Source organism: Anser cygnoides, chromosome 11 (genome assembly GCF_040182565.1).
Source record: "Anser cygnoides isolate HZ-2024a breed goose chromosome 11, Taihu_goose_T2T_genome, whole genome shotgun sequence".
Classification (NCBI taxonomy): Eukaryota; Metazoa; Chordata; class Aves; order Anseriformes; family Anatidae; genus Anser; species Anser cygnoides.
Window position 1 is genome coordinate 19,094,547 of NC_089883.1, and position 26,033 is coordinate 19,120,579.

General features: G+C 39.5%; 3 protein-coding genes across 14 annotated transcripts in view; 2 read left to right on the forward strand and 1 right to left on the reverse strand.

Annotated features, from left to right (window-relative positions):
- The window catches only part of CCPG1 (cell cycle progression 1), a 26,913-nt gene extending 12,894 nt beyond the window's left edge, over nt 1-14,019 (forward strand). For 5 of the 8 annotated variants that reach the window (XM_067003830.1, XM_067003836.1, XM_067003833.1 and 2 more), the window contains 4 exons: nt 184-195; nt 2,809-2,918; nt 3,957-5,356; nt 7,284-8,033. In XM_067003830.1, coding sequence (XP_066859931.1) covers nt 184-195; nt 2,809-2,918; nt 3,957-5,356; nt 7,284-7,464 — 1,703 coding nt within the window. In that variant the 3' untranslated portion in view covers nt 7,465-8,033. Of the gene's footprint in view, nt 1-183; nt 196-2,808; nt 2,919-3,956; nt 5,357-7,283; nt 8,034-12,425 lie in introns of those variants that run through there. The other 3 variants (XM_067003834.1, XM_067003837.1, XM_067003835.1) reach the window with 2 other exon arrangements.
- On the reverse strand, nt 8,025-16,962 carry PIGB (phosphatidylinositol glycan anchor biosynthesis class B). Its single transcript, XM_048059972.2, has 12 exons — nt 16,829-16,962; nt 16,616-16,751; nt 16,350-16,467; nt 15,937-16,041; nt 15,636-15,766; nt 14,908-15,048; nt 14,425-14,476; nt 13,783-13,994; nt 12,537-12,601; nt 10,001-10,211; nt 9,077-9,257; nt 8,025-8,507 (listed from the first exon to the last, which is right to left on the reverse strand). Exons 1-12 carry the CDS (start codon nt 16,953-16,955, stop codon nt 8,388-8,390), a joined length of 1,599 nt encoding a protein of 532 aa, XP_047915929.1. The 5' UTR covers nt 16,956-16,962; the 3' UTR covers nt 8,025-8,387.
- Nucleotides 16,963-19,112: 2,150 nt separating this feature from the next.
- RAB27A (RAB27A, member RAS oncogene family) overlaps nt 19,113-26,033 on the forward strand; it is a 35,390-nt gene continuing 28,469 nt past the window's right edge. For 2 of the 5 annotated variants that reach the window (XM_048059975.2, XM_048059974.2), the window contains exon 1: nt 19,113-19,270. The gene's annotated coding sequence lies outside the window, so the exon portion shown is untranslated. Of the gene's footprint in view, nt 19,271-19,609; nt 19,634-26,033 lie in introns of those variants that run through there. The other 3 variants (XM_048059977.2, XM_013177539.3, XM_048059976.2) reach the window with 2 other exon arrangements.

Genomic DNA, 26,033 nt, shown 5'->3' on the forward strand with positions numbered 1-26,033 from the left:
ATTTTTCATGAGTAGTTGTTGGTTGCGTATGAAATGTGCCTTAGTAAGAAGGTTTGTGATTCAGTTTGGGACTGGGAATATGACTGTAACTGGATTTGATTTTGACTAATTGTTAGGAGTCTGAATTTTGACACTTACTTTGAAAGGCTAATTTTCACTTGACGCAGTTTTTTTCCTTCTTAGGTAAACCTGAAGGTAAGAGTCATGAGTGATATTGTGGGTGCCGTGCTTGCATTCAGGTTTAATTATTAAATTGTGTGCATGTATGTATGTTTACACACTCATACCTATGTATGCATAATGATATAAAACACGATAATCGAATCTTAGGAACTACTAGTGTATGCAGGATTGTATGCGTGACTAATGCAGTCATGTAAAATACTTCTTACTTAGCAGTTGCAGCAAGTAATAGCAGGTATAAAAACCCACCGATAAACATTGGCATGCTAGAAGCAGAGAAGAACAGAGCGACTAGAAGGATCTCTGATAATGTTTTGCTCTGGTAACTTGAGGTTTCACTTCTGCTCATCATTTCACCAAATTTAAATTGCAGCTAATGATAAATACCATTCTTTTAAAGAATTTGCAGATGTATGAATGAGAAATATATTTTGGAAATGTACAAAGGGTGGTAAATATACTAAGGAGTTCAATTTAACCTGTTGAATCTTCTAAACAGAAGTTGTCATCACTGATAGTTTTTCAGCAGAGAAAGCAGCTCTGTGCGGCTTTAGTTTTTACTTCCTTGAGTGAAAGTTCTTTGGGATTATGTGATGACTCATCTTTCTGCCACTAGAAGGGAAATCAAACCCTGCTTTCTGTTTTAGGTGTGATTTGTTTTTGTTCTTTAAAATGTAGTTGCAAAGAGAAATCTATCTTCTAAAGGAGTATTCCACAGCAGTCTTTTAATGCTAGGCTAGTTGACCTGTTAAGAGGATTGTAGGGTGTTACTTTTTAAGGAATAAATTTTTTTTTTTTTTAAAATCAGTACCAGGATAGTGTTTTCCTTTTAGCTAGAGCTCCAGGGCTTCTTTAAGATTCATCACATCTTTTTTTTTTTTTTTGAAGATTCAGAAGACAAGTAGGATTACATTTTAATAATTGTGTTCTTAACGGTATAAAAAAATGAGTTAGCTGGCTTTGTGATGCTCTAGGAAGGACATCTGAGAGAAGGCAAGCTTTCCAGGAACAACAGATAACTGGAAAAGCTGAAGTTAGAGAACTCTCGCCAGAAGACAGTTTCCTTGTGGACAGTGATATTTAATTGCTTTTCTTTAACCAGAAGCCATAAAAGGAAATGTTACTGTCATGCTTGAGATTTGGATAGATTACTTAAAGAATCTGAAGGATGTTGTGACTCAGAGTACCAGCTGGAGACAAACCAATCAGTGAGGAATGTTACCTCATTACATGCTTTTTCCAGTGTCTTTGCTACCATTTCCATGTTGCTGATTTGTCATTTTGCTTACTCTATCTAAATCTGTCTTGACAAGGAGAGAAATAGAGTTTGATTCTCTATCTGTAATTCAGGTTCCTCTTAACATGAACTCCTTACACTAAATGATGATTTTTCGTATTCTTAAAAGCCATGGACTAATTCAAACATATCTAAAAAACATAAATATGAAAAACAAATTTACTCTCAGTGTATTTAAATTCACTTATGCAAGGATCTTTGCTTCCTATGAATGTCCGTCAGGACTCTGTAAACTGAAAATCATTGCTGTAAAGAGGTTGCTTTCCCTTAGCTGTGTTGAACTATTGAGGTTCAACTTGGTTTAGAGTACTTTTTTTTTTTTTTAAGTTCATACTTGACAATATCTTAAACAGAAATTAAGAGAGCACAAAAAAAACACCTCAGTGTAATAGTATTTATGGAATTTATTCTCTTCAGTAATAATCATCTTAAATACAGATGTAGAGGAAAAACTCTGCACACTCAGTATTGGTTTTGAAAGAAATACCTAAACCTTACTGTTGCCATTTGCTGTAGTGTCAATTCAAGAGACACCTAAAAGTGAAGACCTGAAAACTACATCATGTTTACAGAACATGTGTATAGGTGTAGGGAAGCACTAGTAAAGAAGTTTTAACTAAGAGAAAATGTTGATGGCTAGTGCAATAAAGGTATTTTTTTCAGAAATAAATAAAGCCTCAGCTTTCTTCTGACAATTGAGAAGACGGTATTTGCTGACTCTTCAGCCTTTGCTCTTATGGATAAGAATGACAAAGACAAAACCTAGAGCTTGCTGCTTTGTGAGAAATGTTTTAAGAATTGTGTTTCTGCATGGAAATTTAAATACTGTGCCGATATTTATCTTTTTTATGTAACTTTACTTAACAGTAAATGTTGTAGTTCTGAAACAGAATCTGTGGACTAATGTACTCCCTTCTGTCTATGTTGTCTTGCATGTTACTGAAAAACAACAAGAAACCTTACACACATTCATTCCTGCATAACTTTTGTGTTTTTTTTTTGCATATAGCGTTCCTAAAGTTGGTTTCTTTGTTCTCCTCAAATGAGACTAATGGCGAATTGATGGGTCTGTTTGAGAAATTGTTTATTGTTGGAAGAAACAGAATCAGTATATTACAATCTGGTTTTAGCTGTGAGGAAAAGATTTTTAACTGTTTAGCTCTAACAAAATTATTAACTCTTACTAGTAAGTACTGGGCAGAAATTGCAAGGTAAGAATGCTTCTGAATTTGCAGGGAATATGAAGATGATATTTAGATTTATCTGTTCATATTTTCCTTGTAACTGCTGTAAGTGAGAATATCAAGAGAAAGTTTTTATCTTTGTAGGTACAATACAGATCCAGAAACGTCAGCAGCTGGTAACAAAGACACGTGAATTAAAAGATATGAAAGATGACCTTTACCAGTGCCAACAAGAGCAAGGAGATAAAGTGGGGGTAGGTATGAGTTTAGCTGGAAGTTGTGTGATTATTCATCAGTCATTATGCATGTGTAGTTTACAGAAGGTGAAATTATCACACAAATGCATTACGTATTTATTTTTAATACATTCTTTCTGAGAATGTCACTTTTAGTTCCTCTGGATTATTGACATATTTTGTAATTTGATGAAATTTGTTAATCATATGTGTTTAAGCATAAAGTTTTTTATGTATGCAGTCCTAGTAGTTGTCTGGGAGTTACCTGGCTCTAGAGACCATCTTCTTCCCTGTGACATAATGCCAGGTTGTCATTTATAAAGACAGGAGAAATAGAACTGTGCTGGTAAAAACCTATTTTGGTTGAACTTACGGTTTTACAACTTTGCTTTTTAAATTATTCATGGTTACTCATTTTTCAAATACTCAACAACCCAGTTTTTTTGTTCAGCTTCAGATAAGTCAGAGAGAGGACTAGGAAGTGCTTTGTGTGTGGAGTGTTTTTTTTTTTATGTTGCTGATAGCAGCAGTTAACACAATACAGGTTGTTTAATTCTAGGGTTTGTATGCTAAGAGACTGGGAGTATCCTCTTGTGTTAGCGTATAGTTACATGAAAACATTCTTTCAGTGACGAAGTTGATTCAAGATCAATTTCTCCTGCCCTAATACCCTTACTTCTGCTCATGTATTTGTTTTTGTATGTAAACCCTGATTGCTAGACATAAACAGCATGCACACTTTTTCATTTCTTTTTAAGATGTATCACTTCAAGTATCCAGTTTACTATCTTTCAGCTATTTAAATCAGTAAAACACAAGGGGTGATGACCTCTGGTTGGAAGTGGGAGCCTCTCACATGGTCTGTGTTGTCAAGAAAGTGTTTGTGTGTTTATCTCAGAGATACACACACAGAGCTCTATTTTTGTATCCTGCTGCAACATGTGTCACTTCATCCAAAATGATAAGTAAACTCTTCTGGGCTTACCTTGGTCTTTTATTTTGCTAGCTAAAATTGTAACAATTCTAATCATATTACGTTTTGCTTGTTTGCCTTAGTTGCTCAAGGGAGATCTCTCCACATGTTTGACTTCTACTGAGATGGAAAAGAAATCCTTTGAATTGCACAAAAAAAGTCTTGCTGCAGAAAATCAACACTTAAGAGAATCCCTAGAGAAGGAGGAAAAAGCTTTGGCCTCACTTCAGGAAGAATTAAGAAAACTAAGACAACAAATTAGAAACTTGGAAGATAAAGGTACTAGTACTGAGTCTATTGTCATGGAAAACCAGAAACTAAGGGAACATTTGGAAGAGGAAAAGCAAAGAAATCATAACTTTCTTAGACAAAAGGAAACACTCTTTGCTGAAGCACAGATGTTAAGGAGAGAATTGGACAAAGAACGTCGTGTTACAGAAGCTCTAAAAAAAGAACTAGAACAGCTAGGTTCTCGTCAAACGCCTGACAATGTTGCCGATGATGATACATTAAGAGAAAATCAAGAAATAGAAAGTCTGCGAGGAAGACTAGCAGAACTAGAAAAAAAGCTAAATTTTGAGCAACAGCGCTCTGACTTATGGGAGAAGCTGTATGTTGAAGCAAAAGATCAAACTGAAAAACAAGAAATGAATGAAAAGGGACAAAAGAAAGGTGCTAAATGGCAAAGTAAGTCTAAAAAGAAATCAAAAGAATCATTTTTTGGCTCAGTTAAAGAAACTTTTGATGCTATGAAAAATTCCACCAAAGAGTTTGTTAGACACCATAAAGAAAAGATTAAGCAGGCTAAAGAAGCAGTGAAAGAAAACCTGAAAAAATTCTCTGATTCTGTAAAGTCTACATTCAGACACTTTAAAGATACCACAAAAAACATCTTTGATGAGAAGAAGTCAAATGATAAAAAGTATGAGGCAAACAAGAAAGCTCGAACTTTTTACCGAGAGCATAACTCTTACGAGAATCTGAGGAACATGCATTACAGGGGACCTCACATGTCAAAAGATTTCAAAGATGGAAGAAAACATCAGTTTACGACATTTGAAAAAGATGCAGGTTCAGACAAATGTCTCAACGATCCTTTGTGTAACAGAAGACATCAGTTTGTCCTAAAAGGCTGTTCCGGTATTTTTGAATGTGCTCATCAAGAATTCATTAGTCTCTTTAACAGAGTATCAGATCCTATTAGGGTAGATGAATTTAATCGGCTAATGAAAAAGTATTTGCAACAAGTCGTACATAACTTTCATCACTGGAGAGAACTAGAGAATTTCATCAATAAGTTTTTTCATAATGGGCTTTTTATACATGACCAGATGCTGTTCACTGATTTCGTTAATGATGTCAAGGATTATCTGGAAGATATGAAGGAATACCAAAGTAAGAATGAAAACGTTTTTGATGATTTGGACAAATACGTCTACAGATACTACTTTCAATATGATAATTCACCCCAATATGGACCCAGGTTTGTTTCAATGTTTCCTGAACTGTTAATGAAATGAAGTAGTCTTTGTAAAAACAACTAGTGGTGGTGTTCTAATAGATTGTTTTCTAGTCACAGATGTATATAAAGGACTCAGTGGTGGAAATACTAGAGTGTACCTCCCACACTAACGTTCCCCTGCCCTTCTCCTCTCCCACCCTCCTAGCCCCCTTCAAAAAAAATACATATGAGGTACTACAGATCCCCTGTACATAGCACAATCAAAATTTCCACTGAGTCTTAGAAAACTGTAGCTGCGGGTAGGGTTACTTCAGATTGAACGTGTATGATAGCTTTTCATTTCATCAGACAGGCAATCTCATGAGAAGCGTTAACTAGGGCTTCCCTATTGTCCTTCCCTGAATTAGGTTTTTGGATGTATTTGGGCAGTCTTAAAGTCCTGTTCTGGCAGGTATCTTCCCTGCTGGCTTTTAGGAGTTTCACGACTTAGTATAGTACCGAGTTGGTCTTTATCCCCAGATCAAGGCTGCTCAAATAGCAGACTCCAGTTGAGATCCTAACCCAGACTAAAATTTGTTCAGACTTGCTTACAAATGTCCTTGGCAAGTACTGTTGCCTGCATTGCTTTCCTGTATCTAATGGTATTCTCAGGGTTTCTGCAGTGTAGTTGTGGTAGTCTGTCTGGCCCAAAGGAGCTAGAGATGATGGACTGTTTCTAGTGCATAGACTTTGGTGAAGAAAATTAAGCGAGCAGCCTTAATATATAGTGTGGAACTTGCTCTTTCTGGAATACTTAAATGTATATATTTTCTGTGGCTTTTAATTTCATTTCTATTACAAAATTGCTTTTGTGGTCTTTTGTGCTAATGTTTATTCTGAGCAGGTAGAAAAAAATGCTATATGTGAACTTCTTGTGCATTATAAATTAGTCGTTGTCTTTGAAAACATAATGGAACTTTTCCCTCTGTTGGTATTCAGCACAACACATATTGAATAGTTAGATTGAGGTGCAGTTCTTCAGTTGCGTTTATCTTTTGGATTTGTGTTATCTACTATTTCATGGGTTTATTGCGGCAGGAGGTCTGAATACTATTTTGGAGTTACTAAATGCTATGTGAGGTTGGACCTTCTCTTAGTGAAGGCTGAACTGTCAGGATGATTCTGTCAGTTACCAAGTAGCCTTTTCAAATGAGTTTAGTTGTTTTTATTTATAGTTCAAGTACTTTTTACTAATGTATTATTAATTTTTAATTAAGCAGTTTATTTTAAGCACTTCAGTTTGCAGAGAAGCAAAACTTCAAATACATTTACTGATTGTGTCATACAGAATTTTGTATGATCCTGAGGATGAAAATAGCCTTAGCTCAGTTTAGCAGAAGCCTAGACTCTAGTAATAGAATAATAGCATACAGTGCAATGGCACTCTGTGCATCACAAACGGCAATAGGTGAGCAGCTGTCTTTTGTCAGCACCGCTCCTCCCCATATAATTGTATTTATTATACTTGTACACTGGAGAACCTCTAAAGTACCTATTTTTAGGCATTGGGGTTTATAAAGTTTTGATTACTTTTATAGAGCAGAATATAATAGAATAGCTGAAAAACAGATTGAGATCTCCACTCAAGCATCACAGTAGGGATACTCAAACAGCTATTCACCTGGCTTTATTGTACAAAGAAATATAGGAAACCAGCTGCAAAACAGTTTTATTTTTAGAAAGAATTTATTTTAAGTATACCATCTTAGTGATGGTTTAAAAACAAACAAAAACAGCAACAAAAAATCCTGCACGTTTTTCTTGCAAGAGAAAGGACTACTTAATACTAATTTTTTCAGCTAACCTCAGCATGCTAAAAGCTGTTCTTGATAATGTAATTGTATTTCAAAATGCGTTTAGAGAAGTGCTTTCATACGAGTTGTAATAAGTTTTTGTTTACTCCTTGCAGTCGACCTAAAAGGCCTTCTTTTACACAAACTGAAAATACCAGACATGAAAAACAAGCTCAGAAGTACCACCATCGTAATAAAAGAGAAGGTAAATGGCATAAACACGGTCGCACTAATGGAAGACACATGGCAAACCTTGAAATAGAATTGGGGCAATTACCCTTTGATCCAAAATACTAAGTAATTTATGGAAAAAAATGAGATTAGATTTAATAAATGACCTCCTCTCTGGAAACTAATTGTTTTTCAAGAAAGCAGCAAGATGCAAGTTTTTCTCTAAATAATTTGTTTCTTACAAATTGTTAAAAAGCACAAGTCAGGCTTTCTAATATGCATATTTGGTATTGTTGCTTTAACTGTTCTATGGAAGTGATGAGAGTTTGGGTGCCAGCGGTATTGTTACAGAAAGTAGGCATGCAATGACTTGTATATGAAAAATATGCTTAATTGCATTCCATTAGTATAGTTCAAGCTTGAGTCATGCATAATGTATCAATAATTAACTCCAGTGTTTGATATACTAACTTCATCTCATCCTTCAAAAAAAAAGTCTACATTATGGTAATGTACTTGTTAGTGTGTTGTAATCTTACACTTGCTTCTTGTCTTTGGGGGGGTGGTTCAAGAGCCTGTTGAATTGTGAAAAATTTGCTGTGCTGCATTCTAATCAGCTTGCTGATTTAAGCACTTGAAATATCTTGCATATCTGCATATTGTGGAAGAAAAATAAAGAGACAGTGTGGGTAAAAGAGTTTATTTATAAAAAAATAGCATAGCTATACAGTTCCATAAATTGGTCCAGCCTTGTCTGATTTCTTGTTTAAAGTAGTCATATGGTAGCTTTGGTCTTCCTGATGTTCTCTAGTGTTGTAAGAGATCAACACCCCCACCCTGACATAGTGCCACTGAAGTTGCCTTCAGGAAGAGGTTTTTGTGTTTCAAAACAGTCAATAGTTGCCTAATCAAACCTTCCATTTTGACTGACTCAGTTACAGACTCACTACTCTCTCCTTTCTGCAGTAAAAGATCTTCTAAGCATATTATTGCTATGGAAAACCGATCTCATTAGGTCATTAGTCTAGAAACTTATCTTCAGGTATGACTCATTTCAGTCCTTTTCTGTAGACGTAGATATGGCTTCCAACTCGTCCTTGAGGTACGTGAGTGTGGAAGATGGTGGCTGTTTTCTCATAGCCCTTTAAAGCTAGAAATGATGATATTTCCTGTAAATGAACATACATTAGTTTCCATACTCAAAAACTGTATTTTAGAGCTTCAGAACAGTGTTTCAAAATCTTCTGGAAACCATCAATTCAATAATCCCCTGGAAGTTTTTTGTCCCTTATTTAAGAAAGACTGCTACAGAGGGGGGAGAGCTATTCTGTTTGATCTTATTTGTAGTGTATCTTCATCAGACGCTGTTTGAGTACATGGCCCTCATAAAAGAATTGAGGGGAAGAGGTACGCTGACTAAAGGCATTTTTGCTTGTCACTGTTTCTTACTTAGAAGAGTATGATTCTGGGAACAGACATTTATTTTAACATGGCAGGAGGAAAATTCTTTCAGAAAACTTTATGGCATGCAGAATTCATATGGAGGGCATGTGAAAATGTTAAGTATGTATCGGCGGGATGGCATCTATACTGTATTATGGACTAGGGGGTTCAATTTTCATTTAAGTGTTTTAAAAAACTACAGACAATACTTTAAAAAAATCTCAATCATAATTCTCTCAATTTCTCCTGTAACTTGACATCAAAACTAGTTTGTTTCATCTTGCAGTTACCATACCTGTTCTAGCACACTGAAGAAAATCAAGTGACTAGGTAATAATGTATCATTGTAAAACTCCTTATTAAGCCAGCCAAGTGGATTAGAGTAAAACACATCTGCTTCATCAATATAGCTTTCATTTCCAGTTAGGTCTGGGGGACATTGAAGGAATCTCATTTTTAGAGGACAGTGAACATGGCTAGGGAGAAAAATAAAACAAACTTCAGAATAAACTGACCAAGACCAAGATGTGAAATGACTAGAATACCTCAGTCAAAACAAATTGAATAATTAGGTTTCTTCCCCCTCCACAGTCAATGTTTTCTTCCCTTCTATACTTAATATGAAAGCAGAAGTAGAGAAAGTAGATTCAGCTCCAAGCTGCTGTGTGCTTTAAAGCAGTTCACAGAAAGCAGACTTTTCTCAATACAAACGTCATCTGCAGAACATCAGTTTCTTAAATGAAAGATAGTTTTCCACATCAGCTTCATGGTTTGTATCTGCTTCAATGTGTTGTTTATTTACCAGGATATATTACAAACTTTTTGAAATAGTGACTTCTGTCATTGTATGTTATTAATTATATTTCTTTACCTTCTAGCAGCAGAAGTAAAGGTAAAATTAAAATGTTTTGACTATAACAGTGAGTCTAGTTTCGCTACAAAAGCTACCACAATGAAGCTGTATGAAATACTGTCTTAACTCTGCTGCATATCCTCATACAAAGCTATTTTACAAAAACTGAATAAAATTAAATGCTGAATCTTATTCTGTGTTGTAAGCACAGTTAGCTTATTTTCTGTATTCATTTTTTATTAGTGGTATGAAAAACAAACTTCCTGCCTACATTTATCCAGCTCAGAAAGGTTTAGGAAAAAAAAATCATAATTTCTGCTAAAGTGTCTGGATTTTAATATAATAAACTGTTAGTTACTTTATTACCTGTAAAATGGAGTGGAGTGGCATGGCATCATGATGAAGACAAAAGCTTGTGACTGGTTAGAGTCGTTACAAAGTTCCTGCACGTGACTCATAACATCAAGAGTGCCTCTCTGGTGAATCAAGCCTGTATACAGGGCTGGGAGTAAGTTTGATACAAGCAGGAAGCTTGCTGCAGACTTCTTCCATGCTTTCAGGTGTTTTAAAGAATATCCTAGAGAAACATTTAAGTAAGTTTATGATAAGCAAAAACTTAATTCCGCACAGTACTTCTGAAAACTATTAGTTGAAAACAGTACTTTACTTTGAAGTATTTTAATATGCTGCAGTCTTTACTGTTAAAATGGAAATTCAAAGGTTAGTCTTTGAATCCCTTGCTGTTGGATTTAACAGTGTAAATGTTAAATCCATATCTGTCCTTTGGAGTCCAGAAGTAAAACTTTGAAGCCAGTGTTTTATCTCTCCAGAGCTTAGGGTTTTTGGTTTTTTTTTGTTTTTTTTTTTTTTTTTTTGTGGGGAAATAATAGTCCATTCATTACTTTGGATGAGTGGTATACAGCGACTTACTGATGTGTTGTGATTCACACATCCAAGTAGAGCCAGAATAAATGATAACACGTGCTCTGGTATGATTGTAGTGTTCTTTATCTCCAACATGCTGAAAGCTATAGCATTCCCTTTATACATTTGTTATGATCCTTACTGTTAGTTGTTCTTGAGCTACCGTCCTTGGAGAAGCTTATTCTCCCATCTCCCATACCTGCCTTCCCACTGCTCTTCGTGAAGAAGCTAATAATAGAAAGAAGACACATTTCTCCTGATGGGAGATAATGTGATTCATTCTTTTCAGTATCATGAGATAAAAATATTTTATGCAGCCTAGCTCTGTGACCACCTTTACAGAATCAAAATAAACACGTGAGAGTAGGCCTGTTTCAGAAGCCAGGAGCATAGCACAAGTAACTTAAAGAAGTCTTCAGTCAGCCCATGTTCTAACAAATTGCAGGTATCTCAGTAATTTAAAGAAGTCCTCAGTCAGCCCATGTTCTAACATATATGCAGATATCATAAAACAAAGTCTTATAATTAGACTGATTTAAACGTGTGGAAACATTCTGTTACAGGCATTTTTAACTGATTTTGTGAAACAGCCTTAATTTATCTTTAGGTGTACTTAGAAAGGAATTGAAAATTAATAAACTTTTTTCTGCTTTTATTTATAATGTTTTGAGCGATTTCAAGACCTCTTTGCAATCAAAACTTACCAATCAAAACTAATCAAAAGTTATCAAAACTATTTTGTCATTTTTTTCTTTACAAAAGTATCCAGATCATACTTTTCTCTTGATAAATTGAGAAAGTGACCATTTTATTATAGATATAAAAATTGAGACATTAACAAAAAAAAAAAAGTGGTCTCATTGGACATTTTCCTGCATATAAAGTAGAACTGGTTCTTCTTAAATCTGCTATTGAACTGAACACCGAACTAACCAAAGACATTATTTATTTGATCTTTGCTGGCAACAAAACTACTGAACTAAGATTTACTTTTGTTAAGACTAGCAAAATAGGTTAAAACATTACAATTTTCATTCATCTGTTTTGAACTTGTATGTTAAAGCTGTCTAGCTTCGTAAGTTCTAGAAATTTGAATCTTTACTATATAACTTTCCAGTAGATTAGGTTTTACATTATGATTACAGATATTACACTAGTCTAGCTAATACCTTTGTTTCTGCAAAATACCTATTAGGCTCTTTGTTTTGTTTAAATAATAATAATAAAAAATAAGAACAGGAAAAAGATAACAAGCTTTTAAAGTATTCCTTTAAAGCATTAGAAAAATCTTAGTTATCAAAAACAATACACTTTCCAGTTGAAACTGTGGACAAGGTTCTCTTTAAGATGCAGTTGCGGTGATAGAAAAACTACAGTTGTCAGATGCCAATTCAGCAGTTTATGCAAGCTTTCTTTAGTTCATTTTAAAGTTAACTGCATTAGTTTAGGGATGTTGTTTGTGGTTTAACAAACTTGCTGTACTATGCCTGAAGGAAAAAGCTATCACGTTAACTGTTCTCAGACTGCTGTGGGAAGTAGACTCCACCTAGAGTTTAGTCAAGAGCAGACAAAAAAACTATCATCATCTCTTAGCTGATGATGCTACTCCAGATTCAGGTCTAGAAAATAATTTTAATTTCTGAACACCTGAGTTTTTTTCATACTCAAAGGCAATTGCCTGAGCATACTTTAGAGAAGTGAGTGGAGAAATGTTACAAAGGAAACAAAAATTTGCTGTAAGGGTGGCACTGCACTAAAGTTAGGAGTCAATGAGGCAATTTTTTTTCTTGTAGAAAATACTTTTATCCATGCTAAGGTTACTTCATGTATATTTCAGTTACTTACTGTTCTTCATCCTTTTTTCCAGGCTACTTCTAAGAATCCTTTGTCAAGTACCTACATTCAGTATTAACTGTCTGTCTTTGGGTAAAAGTTACATATACAAAAGGTTGCAAGACATTTAAAACCAAATTCTTACCGCAAAAAAACATGCAAAATGGCAGTACTGGATAGATGAACCTGAATTCTTTATGGCTCAATGTACTGTAATAAAAGAGATATGGTACTATAGAGAGAAAGCTGAAAACATCAGTTCTGTTAACAAAATAAGTTTAGAGCATGGAGGACTATAAGAGCACTTAGACATACTTAAAAGCATGTTATCAATTTAGAGTAATCTCTTTTTAAGAATGTAACAAGAACATTCAAATTAAGATTATTTCGTCAGTTTAAACCACACATTAATAAAAGTGCCTGGCTACTGTGATAGAGCAATGAAGTTGTCTGATTCTATGAATGCTAAATACTTTACCCATTACTTTTCTGTAATAAAAGGCAAGAAAAAGGGTGGATGGTGAGCTGAGATGTAAGTACGCATTTGTATCTACCACAGTAACATTCACCTCTGCTAATACAACTTCACTCCATTCAACTCTTTTTTTTTTTTTTTTTGGTGGTGGGGGGATTACTGCAGGATTTGTGATGGGAACCAGACAGGTTCTTACAAGACTAAGGGAGTCAAGAAAGGCCTAAAGCCAGTAGACCTACCTGAAGTTTGGGGCTGGACTGAAAGACAGGACAGTATTTGTGTCCTTGCTACTGTTTTACTGTATTATGTTACTACTGTAGTTTGATACTGTTTACTACTTGGTATTTATTAACTTGCTGTATCTTTTGCTGCCTGAAAGTCTCTTGCTTAATCTACAGTTAACTGAAGCTTTAGAAACAGCTTACCTTCTTTTCTAGTTCTTCAAGTGATGTATCCAGCCCTGTGATAAATGTTCTTAAGAGGTGTGTATAAACTTGTGAATGAAGTAAGTTTTAGAAGTCAAAAAAACCCTTATTGGGGATGTATTAAAGAAGCAAATAATAGAGTATTTTTGTTAACAGACATCTAGTGAACAGTTTTCTAACCAGCTCTATTATTCTTTAAATGTTTCTTAGGCGATTCAGAGTTTTTTTTCCATTTCCCACTGAATTTCATGCCAAATTATTTTAATATTTCAGGGTCTAACTAAACACGTGTATGCTAATGATATAAATGGTAGTATTACCTTCAATTCTAGAGACTGTTGCGTAATTGACTGCCTTTTCTCAAGTATTCGAATAGTTTTAGATTTTCTATCGTTTAACCTGAATACCATGCTTTGTTGTAGAGAGGACATGAGCTTTGATGAAAAGAACACAACTAGTGAAAGATTGTAATTGTACTTAAGAGAAATTACCTGTATACTAACACTGTCCAGATCACTGCCATTAGAAAGATGCGATACCTTTTTGGCGCCAGCACACAGCCATGAATAAAGAAAGGCAGATGGGTACCCAAGATAATCGGTAGTCCCTGGGTCAAGTACCAGTGCCAAGGATGAGAACCATACAATGTTCCCAAATTCTGCAGCACGTTGAATTTCAAGAAGTTCAACTGAACCAGTACCCACTGGGATGTTCAAGGGAGGGGGGGGGGGGAAAAAAAGTTAAAAATCCAAATTGAAAAATCAACATCTAAATTGAATTATACAGTCATCATTAGCCTCAAGTGACATTTTCATTCATACTTAGATCTTTTCTTCTATCTCTTATCACAGACTGCCTGTTTTGGCAGTTACAGAAAGAAGTGTATAAAGTTTACAGTATACCATTAAAAACTACTGATTTACTGAGAGCTCATTTGACGTAATAGTCTGTCATTGAAAATAACTAAGAAGTCAGTGTTTAAGAATTTATGACTTCAGATACACTTACAGAAGATAGGGCAGACACAGTCTAGCCACAGAAATAACAGGATTTAGAGAAGTCCACATCATCTATCTGTGTTAAAATGGTTAGAATTAATCTTTGTCTTACAAGTTGCAGTTAAAGCTACTTACCTCACCAAAAAACACACGGTCAATTATTAAAGAGATTCCCAATGTGACCAATCTGAAAAAAACAAAAGTTGATTGCATTGCTATTGCTTATGTATCAGATTGTACTGTTCTCCAAATTGCTGTCAAAACTTGCTGAAGTTACTCCTAAACTCTTGTAGGATTATCCATACTCATGGCCATTTTACAGTGGCCATCTGCTATCACCCAGTATCCTTGGCATAATAGCAGGATAAGGTGGAATGATGTTAGTGTTTTTATCCTTAGGAAATCTCTCTCTGTGACTCTACACAGCATACACATTCATTCACATTCATTTCAAAGAAGCATAACTCTTCTTTAAACTTTGTGGTTTTTTTTCCCCCCTGTGTTTTAACAGCTTTTTTTTTTTTTTTTGAGTCCTCTGTCTCTGCTGCAATATGTAGTGGTAAAATCAATCTTAAGATATAGCTGCAAACAGTCAATTTAAATTCAGAAGGAACTTACCCAACTGGAATGCAGTTGTGCAGGATAAGGTCTGCTTTCCTCTGTTCTCGCAAAAAATGACTGAAGACCAAAGGTATCCATGGGATAGCAGCGGTGGGACGGATAACAATTGCAAGTGCTATCAGTGTTAAATATTTGCAACTAGAATGAGGGAACAAAAAAAAAAAGTAAACTTATCATAAGATCTGATCAATTATTTTGCAGACAGTGATGTTTCCTCAATATAAATATTGTCATGTCTCTGACCCAAAGTTCTACATGCTCCAGATAACCGATTCTCTGAGTGCAGATACTCTGTTTTGCTTGAAAGGTTGCCTGCTACATAACTGCCTTATTAGCAATAGAGTCATTAATTAGGAGCGCATACTTGTTTTAAAATAGATAGCTGGTAAAGAAAGTTGTGACCACAAATTCATCTATGGCTGCACCCAAACAATTGTTATCTTTTTTCAAGTTACCACAAACTCCAGTCCCCTAAAGCTTAGTTTAAAGTTTTTTGTAAAGTGATACTTCAGGTAAATAACTGGAGAGTAGTCATATTGTATACCAGCTATATCACTACTTCAAAAAAAAAAATCTAGAGGAAATACCGCAGTTGCTGGTACTACTTGCTGTGTGAGTGAGGTATTTTTGGTTGCTTTAAATCCTTAGATAGAAGTCAGCATTTTAAATGGTATCTGTTATCCCAAGCCAAAGATTATCAGTACTGTTAGTAGAAAGTTTCTCACCTGCTCCCCATCTTGGAACCTTTTATTGGATAGTAGTAAAGGGCAAAAATGGTAAGAAGAGTTTCCATGGTGTTTGTAAGAGTTCTGGTACAGGAATACCATGTAAACCAGGAACACAGCTGGCAGAAGTACTGAAAATAATTATGAACAAGGGGATGCACAGGGAGATGTGTTAAAACAAGTTCTGTAGCTCTAAATAACGGTGATAATTCTGAGGCTTGACTTAGCATCATTTTACCACTGTTCACACTGCAGCGGTGTTAATTAACATGCATAATTTTTTTTCAAGTCTGAGACTCACCACATACTTCGCTGTTTCTGCATTTTCAAGGTGTCTCACTAATAAATAAAGCTTCACATCAGCAAAAGCTGCCAAAACTGCTTGTACCAGTCTAGGAACCCATATCTACGTAAGCAAAGACAAAACTTCACTTGCAGCAATATCTGTTATATTCCAAGTTCAAAGAGTTCAAGGTCACTATTGTATTAGTCAATGACTTCTTAGACATGAAAATAGTAAGTGAATTATTGAATGTTCTTTATAACTCCCCATGACTAAAATATAACCATATGATTCTTGGCTAGTATTTCTGCCTCAACAAAGAGTTTCCAAAAATCTTTGTCGGTCAATAACAAAAATGCATGGAATTTAAATACGATGCTTTTACGTTACACTTCAGCAGCTGATGCGTTTTTTGGCGAAGTGATGCTTACCAGCAGCTGAACGTCGTCCTTACCCAGGAGCTGCAAAGCTTTGTAGATGCTCGCGAAGAGCAGCGGGTAGGAATAGCCCCGTAGGCGCTGCGCCCACTCCCAGGTGAGGTGCCCATAGCTGTGCACGTTAAGGACGCACCGTGATGGGCCGAGGCCGCAAGCCCCCGCCCGAGCCGCGCTCCTCTCGGCCGTGCCCCGCTCCGGCCGCTCTCCCTCCCGAGCGGGGGCGGCGGGGAGAGGGCCCGGCTCGCACCGCCAAAGGATATCTGAACGCCATGCGGTGCGCCACCTCCAGCGACTGCCAGTACTCGTCCGGCACGAAGCTGGTCCGCACCAGGGCGCAGTTCAGCACCCGCACGGCCACCGCCAGCGCCGTCAGGGCCGAGGTCCCGCCGGCAGCGCCTGCGGAAGCAACGCCCGCAAGTGAAGGGCCCGGGCCCCGCCGGGGGCCGCCCTGCCCGTCCCGCCCTCCCGCTTACCGGCGCCGGGCTGTGCGGCGGCTCCGCGGGCGGCCCCGTACAGCACCGACCGCCGCTTGCGAAGCCGCACCGCCTCCGGCCGCCGCGGCCGGCCCCGCGGCAGCAGCAGCCCGCCAGCAGCCTCCATCGGCGGGGCGGCACCGGGGCTGGGGCTGAGGCGGCGGCGCGGCGCTTGCGCGACCTCTGCGGCTGCGCTTCCTTCTTCCGCGCTGCTCAGCGGGGCTCCTCCCGTCCTTCAGGAGCGGGGCGGCGGCACCGGCCGTTCCCTCGTCCGTGCGTCCCCGTGCCCGTCCCTGTCCCCGCCGGCATGGGGGGGCGGCTGCCGCAGGTGGCGCTGGCCGTGGCGCTCGGCGTGGTCAGCGGGCTCTACATCTACCGGCCCCTCTTCCAGCCGCCCGGCGCTCAGCAGACCCCCGAGCACCCGCCCGCGCCGCCGACGGACGCCGCGCCGGGGAAGAGGCCCTGAGGGAGCCGCGAGGGCCGCGCCGCCGCCTCCCGGCCCCGGGCTGCGCGCTGAGGAGACGGCGCGGAGCGAGGAGACGGCGCCGGGTGAGGAGACGGCGTCCCCGCCGCCAGCGGGATCCGAGCCTGCGTCGCCCGCCTGCCCCCGAGCCGTGAGGGGGCTCCTCCTGCTGCCCTCCTGCTCCTGCTAGCCCCGAGAGGCCTCCTCCGGCCTGGCCCGGCCCGGCCCGGCCCCGCAGCGATCCGCCGGCAGGAGGCGTGACTGCACGCCGCTGCGCTCGGTACCAGCCTGTAGAGGCGCGGGTGTTGAAATATCCATAAAAATCTGAATGTTTTAAGGTATGTGTGTCTAAGTGTAAATCACCATCAGGGAACTGGAAAAAGAGAGTCGTCGTTGTACAGTTACGCTTGGTACTTTTTGTGGGTTTTCTCCGAACTATAAACGCCATTTTTGTCTGCTTGTCACGGTTGCAGACCCTAATACTTGAGTTTTGTTGGGAGCACAGCTGGGCTGTTGGCTGATAAGAGATCCACGCCCAGCTTTGGCTTATGTTCTTGTGCGTAAATATCTATACACGCATGCACACCACACATGCGCATACACGTTTTTCAGTCCTCTCCCACATTTAATGAGAAGAATGAGTGGAAAGGAGCCTCGTGGGGTGCAGCGTTGCCCAGCAATCTGAGTGGAGCAGGTGCGGAGCTCTTCCAGATCCGGTGTTGGCTAGGCTCTGCCCTTGGGCTTGGTCGTCAGCGGGGAGAATATTTACACAACACTCGTGACCAGAAGTGCTTCAGAGACAAAAAAAAACAAAAAAAAAAACATCTCCTGGGGTTGTTAGGTCAAGAGTGGCTATTTAATAGGGACGGTCCTGGGGGAGTTAAGGTTGCCTGGAAGTCAGGTAGTACTTGGGGAAGTGCTTCAGCACGTAGCTCAGTAGAACAACATTAGCCTTGCAATAGGTGCACATCAGTCTGAGACTCGAGGATGCTAGATCAGTAGCTATTTCAAGACTTATCTAAAAAGAAACTCAAACATACAGATGTGGGGACTTTGGTCCTGACACAGAAGCATGTTTGGAAATCATGAGGGAAGAAATTTCCCTGGCTGTGCTTTCATTTGAAGTCAGGAACGATGTGATAACTGAGAGACAAGTCGGTAGACTCCACAGAAGCTAACATGGGAGTATAGCAGTAGGAGGTGGACAAGGAAGTGCAGCTGAGGAGTGCCTGATAAGTGCATTTTGAACCTGAGGAAAGGCCACAAGTCACTGATGTCAACAAACACTACCGAGGTGGCTCCAGCAACTCTTTTTTTTTACAGTCCCATTTTATTTTGAAAAGCCCACCTAGAGAGGCATGGCTGTGTCAGTAGCTTGCTGGACATCAGTCCGTAAGGATGACAGATGGCTTTTACCAAGTCTGTCTCAGCAGAGAGTCTGCACGAACTGATGCGGAGGGAAAGGGCTGCCGATGCAGCCGAGCTCGAGACCGTGAAGAGGCCTCGCTGGGCAGCGCGTAGCACATGGCAGGAAGGAGTTCTGGTGAGGGCAGGGGGCAGGAGCTGCTCGCCCCGCCGGCACACCCGGCCGCAGCGGGTTTGCTTCCGCAGCCCCTTGTGTCTCTGATGAATTTTCTTCAGCGGCCCGTGATGTGCTTTCAGAAGGGTAAAGGCTCAGGGAGCGCAGCCGAGGAGCCGGCCTGGTTCGTGCCAAGCGCCCCGTGAGTCTGGGCAAAGCGAGGGGCCGCAGGCAGCCCCCGAGCCCCGCTGCTGCGCGGAGCGGGGCCGGGCTGAGCCTCCGGGCTGAGGCGGGGCCGGGGCCGGGCCGGGGCGGGCCCCGCGTCCGTGAGGAGCCGCCCCTGCCCCTGCTCCGGCCCCGGGCCGCACGGGAAGTGATGTTGCCCTGACGGAAAAGGCGACTTGCAGCCCAAAAAACGGACGCGGCGCTGCCGGAGCCGCGGGGTGGCGGGGCCGGGCAGGTAGGCGGGACAGCGGCCGCGCTGAGGGGCGGCGGGACGAGGGGCGAGAGGCCTCCGGGCGAGGGGCTGGGGCAGGGGGGGGCGCCCTGTGGGGACAGCGCGGGGCTGGCGCGGCTTCCCCTCAGCCCTCGGAGGGGCTTCGGCGCCCAGTGGAGCTCGGGCGGGCCGCGCTTCCCCTGCGGGTGCTGGGCTGCGCTGGGGCTGGGCCGGCGCTGCTGCAGCGCGGGGGAAGGTCCCTCGGGCCTGGCTGGGGAGCAGCGGCAGAACCGGCGCCTTGCCCGCAGCAGAAGGCGTGCTCTGCTCAGAGAACCGGGCTGGGGGACTGCCGGCCTGAGTTAAAAAAAAATAGGGCTTTTGCGAATGGTGAGTTACCGAGGGAGCAGTGTAAGCGTGGTTCCCCTGTCTAGTCTGAACTTGGATCTCGTGTCCGAGAGACAGCACGTCTGTTGCTGCTTTCCCAGCGCTGCGTCTGACGGTCTGCTTGCCAGAAGGGCTCGGGGGGGGGGGGGTCTCCTCAGCCTGATTTGCTTGGGCCAGACTAACAATTCGATGATCTTAGATCTAAGGAATGCTAAATCCATCGGGAAGACTTCTTAGTTTTTCTAATTCTAGTTACATCATTATTTACATCTAGTTACATCGTTATTTAATATCAGTTGTAGTTTTTGTAATACTGGCGAAGAGTAAAGGATGTGCCTAGAACTGTCAGAAACACCCAGCCTTACTTCTTGGCTCTCCTTAGAGATGCATGAGGTGCATTTTGAGCTTGTTGATGGTGTGACTGCTCGAACAGTTTACGTATTGGTTAGCACGTACAAGTTTTTCATCAGAATAACACATGCTTGGAGTTAGGAGTCCTCCTAGGCATTACTGGAAAGGTGATCTTTCTCTGTATTTACTGCTGTTATTGAAACTCTACAAAATGCCTATTGATTCCCATATGTGAAATGTGTTAGCACCACTAATCAATTTCTAAGGTCTATTCTGCATGCCTTTTCTTGGAAACTCGTTCCTAGGTAGAATTGTCTTCTCAGTCCTTGTTTCTTTTCATAGACATGTAGTACTTTTGTGACTGTTCCAAAATTATTTTCCAGTCAGAAAAAAAGTGTAGAATAGAATATGCCTTTCAAATGTTAATACATTATGGTAGGAATAGTATTTGTGATGCTAAAGGGTTTGTCTCAAAAGTATGTTTGAAAAGATGGAAAAAAGAACAGCACATTCCTGTGTTTCTAGTTCAGGGTTCTAACTTTACACCTGTTTAATTTGTTCCAGAAAGGAGTTCTGGGTGGGAAGCATGTGCTACAGCATACACTGTTGCATTTTTAGAGTTAATAAAATTTCTCATCTGGGACCAGATATCTAAAACCAGACTGTAAGTTTGTTTTCATCGCTATCTTTAAACGTGGTAACATTATTTTATCACTTGACTACACATTTCCTTTTCATTCAAAGAGAAGATTGGTGAGATAAAAGAATTTTTAAGTAGTTCTTTGTGTTTACAGGAACAAATGTTACAAGCTATGTTCCTTGTATGTCGTCTTTGGATTCTCGGTTGCTCTATTACTGCTAGGTGTCTGCTGTGCTGGCACAATGGCCATTGATCGATCTGTCAGTTTTCAGTATTACCCTGGACCTGCACATCAGCACTGTTATTGAGAGCAGTCTGTCATGGCCAGAGGGCTGGTAGGAATTTAATTTAGAAACAGGCAAAGTGGGCACTAGATATGGAATATAAAGAATGACAACTCCTTTCTCCCTGTTATTTAATGGTTCAGGGAATAATTATAACAAGGTGCATTTAAAATGTATTAAACTTCTGATTTAAATAGTTAATTATCAGATACTCTCTTCTGTATTAAAGACTTATTATTTTACTCCACTGCACATGTGATCTGATCCTGCGGGTACTTAAGTTTGTTCTTATTTCTTATTTCAGAGGGCTACTTACATATTTATAGCTAAGCATTTTCTGGGCTGGGCATGTGAAGTGCTCAAGAACTTGTTTTCATGCCTGTCTTGCAGATGCCACCTATGCCGGAGATACAATTATGTTTACAGAACTGACTTCAAAAGTGTGTCTGAAAAGTTGTTTAAGTACAGCATGGTTTAAGAAATAGTTATTTAAAAAGCAGCTTGTTTTTAGAGCAAAACTTTTTTTTTCTTCTATTTATACAAATATGTTCTCAACCAGTTGTCTTCTGGGAATAGCATCTGGTTATGAGACTTCTTTTCCTGACTTTTATTTTTTGTCTTTCTAGTCTGAAAACTGCTTCCTTGTTGTACAAGTTAGTCCTGCCTGCTGACATTAAATCAGCTGTGATCAGACCCTTTTATCTCCCTTGGAGGTAAAGACGCGATGAATAAGGAGTCGTAGTCCTTAATTTCTTTATTGAAATATTCTTATATTGTTTTCTTTTCATAAATGATACAACAATTTACTTTTGTTTATTTTAATAAGTAGTCTCAACTTTTGTGATTTATTTTCCGATATAATAAGCTTTGAAGATTACATTAGGGCATATAGATTAAAATATAGTATATAACCAGCATAATTTCTTCTGTGATGTTGCTGTGGCTTCAAGGAGTTGAAAATAGTGTGATATATTTATGAGAGTTTTACGTGGTACCAAATGTTGTAATCTTTTTCATGTACTGGGCATCAGTTTGGAGCTGACTTGACAAGCTCTACGGTATTTGAACTACTAAAGGGAAAAAAAAAGTATAATTGCTTTTATGACTCTGAAGATAATATAAAAAGGTAAACTAATGCAATGCTATTTTCCCAAGTTTGGGAACCCATTTCCCATAGGTTCTCTGTTTCCCTGTGGCTGATATTCTCACTGAAGAGAAAGGGGTGAGTCTAAACCATAGCAGATAAAGGCACTTCAGGAAGACAGTGTGAAGACTGCTAGCGAGGTAGGAAAGGGGCAGGAAGCAGCAATGAAGATACGAGCTTAGGAGGAGGAGTACAGCTTTTCTAGAAATTTGTGGTTTGCAGTGGAAAAAGGAGTTGGTAGATACATGAACAGTCTTTTTAAATTAGAAGTTAAATTTGTGGGCACTTGCAAGTGGTATTTTGAATCTCACTCTATACTTCTGCAACAATTATTTATGTAGAACAGGTATGTGAATTAAAGGACTGTAAGGAGTATATGTAGCTGGTATTTTTTTTTGTGCCCAAATAAAATACTGGATGGATAAGGATAACTGCTGTACCAATCAAGAAGCTGATTCTAGGTTAAGTTTGGTGTTGGTGACAAACAAGGAGTTGTGCAGCCGGCACATATGTATGTATGCTGTGCATACAGCTGTCATTTGAAGCGGTGACCTGTTGGAATAAAAAGCAAAATAGTCAAGTATTACTCAAGATTATTTTTTTTTTCCTTTGAGGTAAGATGAGGCAACACTTACTAAACTAACTTATTAATGGAAAGGGTAGATGAGATTTCAGGTGCATAACCTTTCAGGTTCGAGTTAGAAACAGCAGAATTCAAAATAAGTTGAGAACAGTCAATATACCCTTGTTATAGTACTTCTGTTAAGCATATTAACTTGCAGGGCAGCATGTGTCATCAGCAGGCGATGAATGTCCTCTTGCAGAAGTACTGCTGTTTTAAGGGTATCTTCCCATTTCTAATTAGATGCTTCAAAACGACTATGCTGTCATGCTAGCTGATCTACAACCATGAAAGTGAACAGCATGTGCTCTCCAAGTCCACCAGATTTCACTCTATCTCATTATTTTCATAACTGTTGGATATTTATTTGGTTCTCTTGCCTGCTCAGTGAAAGGGCTATAATGAAAAGGTTGCTATGTGAACTGAAAAGAAAGAAAAACAATTTTGTCCAATAACATCTTTGGGAAAGGGGAATATTTGTACTAGACTGAAGGCTGCAGTCAGCAATAAGAACTAGTAAAACATGTATGTTGAGTAGGAGGAAAAGAAAGTTGAATCATTTTATGATTAAAAAAACAAATTTTCATTTTTTTTCTTTTGTGTCTCTGCCAGTTGTGCATGTTATGAATCATATTAGTAGGTGCTGAGGAAAGATGCATTCTTGCTTTAAATCCTTGCTGACAGTCGCATGACTAACACGTAGCGTGCTGCATTTTGAAAACTTCAGAGCAACACTCAAAGCAAGCAGTTGTGGGAGTTGTTTGTGCTGTGAAACTGTTTTATGTAAGGTTTGCACGAGAGATGAATTGCTGCTATGTTTACTGCCAATGGATGGCGTTTTCCAAGTCTATTTTAAAGTCTAGTTAATGTTCAAAATCTGGATTATAGCAAAAATAAGGATATATTTTTTAAAAATTCCAAATTTTAATGTTAACCATAATTCCCCTCACCTCTTCATTTGGTTCCAGACCAAGCTTTATGCATGACTGAATGTAACTCCAAGTGTGGGTGTTTGGTTAGGCTCTAGCCATGCTGCTATTATCCATTTGCAAGAAAGCGTTAGGATCTTAAAGTGCTGGATGAGAAACAGCACATGCTCTGCTGACTTTCTCCTCTAACAGTAATTCAACTTGACGAGCCTTTGCTGCTGGGGCATGAACTGTTGGACAATACTTAATTTTTCCATGTTCTTTTTTGCTTCAGAATGGTGTCAGGATAGACAAGAGAATAACTGTCCAGTGACGGTGTCATCTAGATTTGAAGACAGTACTGTCCAAATCTGACAGTATTTCTTTTGAATTCGATAGCAAGCCTTTTATAATTAATTTTAGATTGGGTAAATGTAGCCCTAAGTTTGACTCCCTAAAGTAGGGTTATTGTTTATTTAGCTATGATATAGAAGAGGCGACTACGTATCTTTATTTGATAATTTTTTGAATTGTCAGTTTGGATATAGCACGTAGTGCACAGGATGGGGCCTGAGATCCTGCTATTTGTTAGTAGAAGCTGAAGAGCTGACTTTGGAAGATCTACGAAAAGAGCTTGCTGCAAAAATAGAACTGTGCGTTTTGGTAGACTTCAAAAGGAAAAAAAAAGAAGCTTGAATTGCTAATACAAGTAAACGTAACCAGATTTTATTCTATTAGCTGTTTTATTTCTACTAGTAGATGTGCTTAAATTTAATTTGCTTTTAAATAGAAAATGCCTTTAAATCCAAAATGAAGGGAAAGGTGTGGTAAAATTGCAGGATTCTCAGTTTCCAGGTGTCGGTGTGTGGCAGCACGTGCTGTGGCTAGTCTGGGGCAATGTGTGTACAACATGGCCAGCCAGTGGGTGGCCCTTAGAACCTAAAAATGGTAACCACCAGCTCTTCAGTGGAGACATGCATTCGGCTCTTTCCTTTATCCAGCTGCCAATTTTTCACAAAGCATGTAGGAACTTCTTATCTCTGTGGCTTCTTGCCCTTCTGTGAGAAGTGTGGAAACTGATCAACAGGTTCAAATGCTGGGGAGGAAGGCAGAAATGACAGAGGGACAGAGAAACTCAATTTCTGTCTAATAAGCTTTATTTCCTTAGGCTAAGAGGGATGTCCTCATTTCAGCTTTGTTTTTTGCATTGTAAATTTGGAACTTTGCTTCAAGAAGTCCTTATTGCACACACAATTTCCAGTGTGATGTGCTGAACCTTAGGGAATTTCTTTTCAGCCTCGCATCCTGAGTGATCCTGAGGAATGGGAGCAGTAACATTTTTTCTTAATGGAAGTTGCAGAAGGAGTAGAGTAGAGCAAATAGAACTGAAAGTCCCAGTTTGGCAATCTATGCCAGAATCACTACCTGTACAAACCCACCAATTCCTCTAGCACACTCTGGATTAACCAGTCAGGTCAGACATACTTAACTTAGGGAGTCACTGAATAAATGTGGAAATGAAAGAGCTCTAATATTAATGACGTTCGTGGTTTAAGAAATGATAGGGGATAATAATAGCATTACAGGTGTCTAGTGAGGTTTCATATGCTTTATTGCATGAAAGGTCGAACGATACAGGACAAATGGAATATTTTTCTGTAGTTCTGAACTTATGCATACATAGAATATATATGCATAATGCAGAATATATATTCTATTATGCATATATAGAATATATAGCTATATTTATCAAACAAATAGTGCAAAGTTACTCTGTACTCTGAAAGAATGCCAAAATGAGTTTAACAAATGCTTCCCAGCTAGTTATGTTCAGTAGATGTTATCTTGACAGGAGAAAACGTGTTAGGTGTTAAGTTGGGTTTGCCTAACAATTTCTAACTAGGCAGACTGATTGCATAAGTGTGTACATCACTTAGGAAGACTTGACATTTTTGCCCAGATCAGCCTGTCTGTGGATGGAACTATTCCTAGGTGGTTAACTAATTCTATTGAGTGTGCTTCAGGTGAGTGAGCATTGCATTTATGGTGGGAGAAACACAGTTCTGCAGGCAAGCACTAGCTAAGCCATTCAACTTTTCCTCCTGAGAGCTAATTTAAAGTGGAAAAGACACTGTTGTCATCTTATGGGGAGAATGAAGACCACTTGTCATGTTAAATAGATTTACAAAAGATGTGAACGGGGTGTAGAGCTGGAAAGAAAACCCAGCTCTGTCCAAATCGGGGCTCTATTGAGATCCATCTTAAAAAGCAGTGTTGTCGTCTTGGCAATGACGGACTGGATCAGGCAGTGCAAAGAACAAATGCATATTGATTAAGTGTCAGCATGTGAAAACATCAAAGCAACTTTCAAAATTGTATTAATATTATAAGACTGTAAAACACTGAAAATCCTTTCAAGGAAGCTGTAGTGCATGTTCATTTACATTGGTACGA

Bases quoted from the DNA above. Each gene is read 5' to 3' on its own strand.
- PIGB (XM_048059972.2), bottom strand. From the start codon at position 16,955: ATGGAGGCTGCTGGCGGGCTGCTGCTGCCGCGGGGCCGGCCGCGGCGG. The intron at 16,042-16,349 runs GTAAGCATCACT...TTGCTTACGTAG, and splicing joins AGGACGACGTTCAGCTGCTG to ATATGGGTTCCTAGACTGGT. The intron at 8,508-9,076 runs GTATGGTAACTG...GTTCATTTACAG, and splicing joins TCTTCAGTGTGCTAGAACAG to GAAATATCATCATTTCTAGC.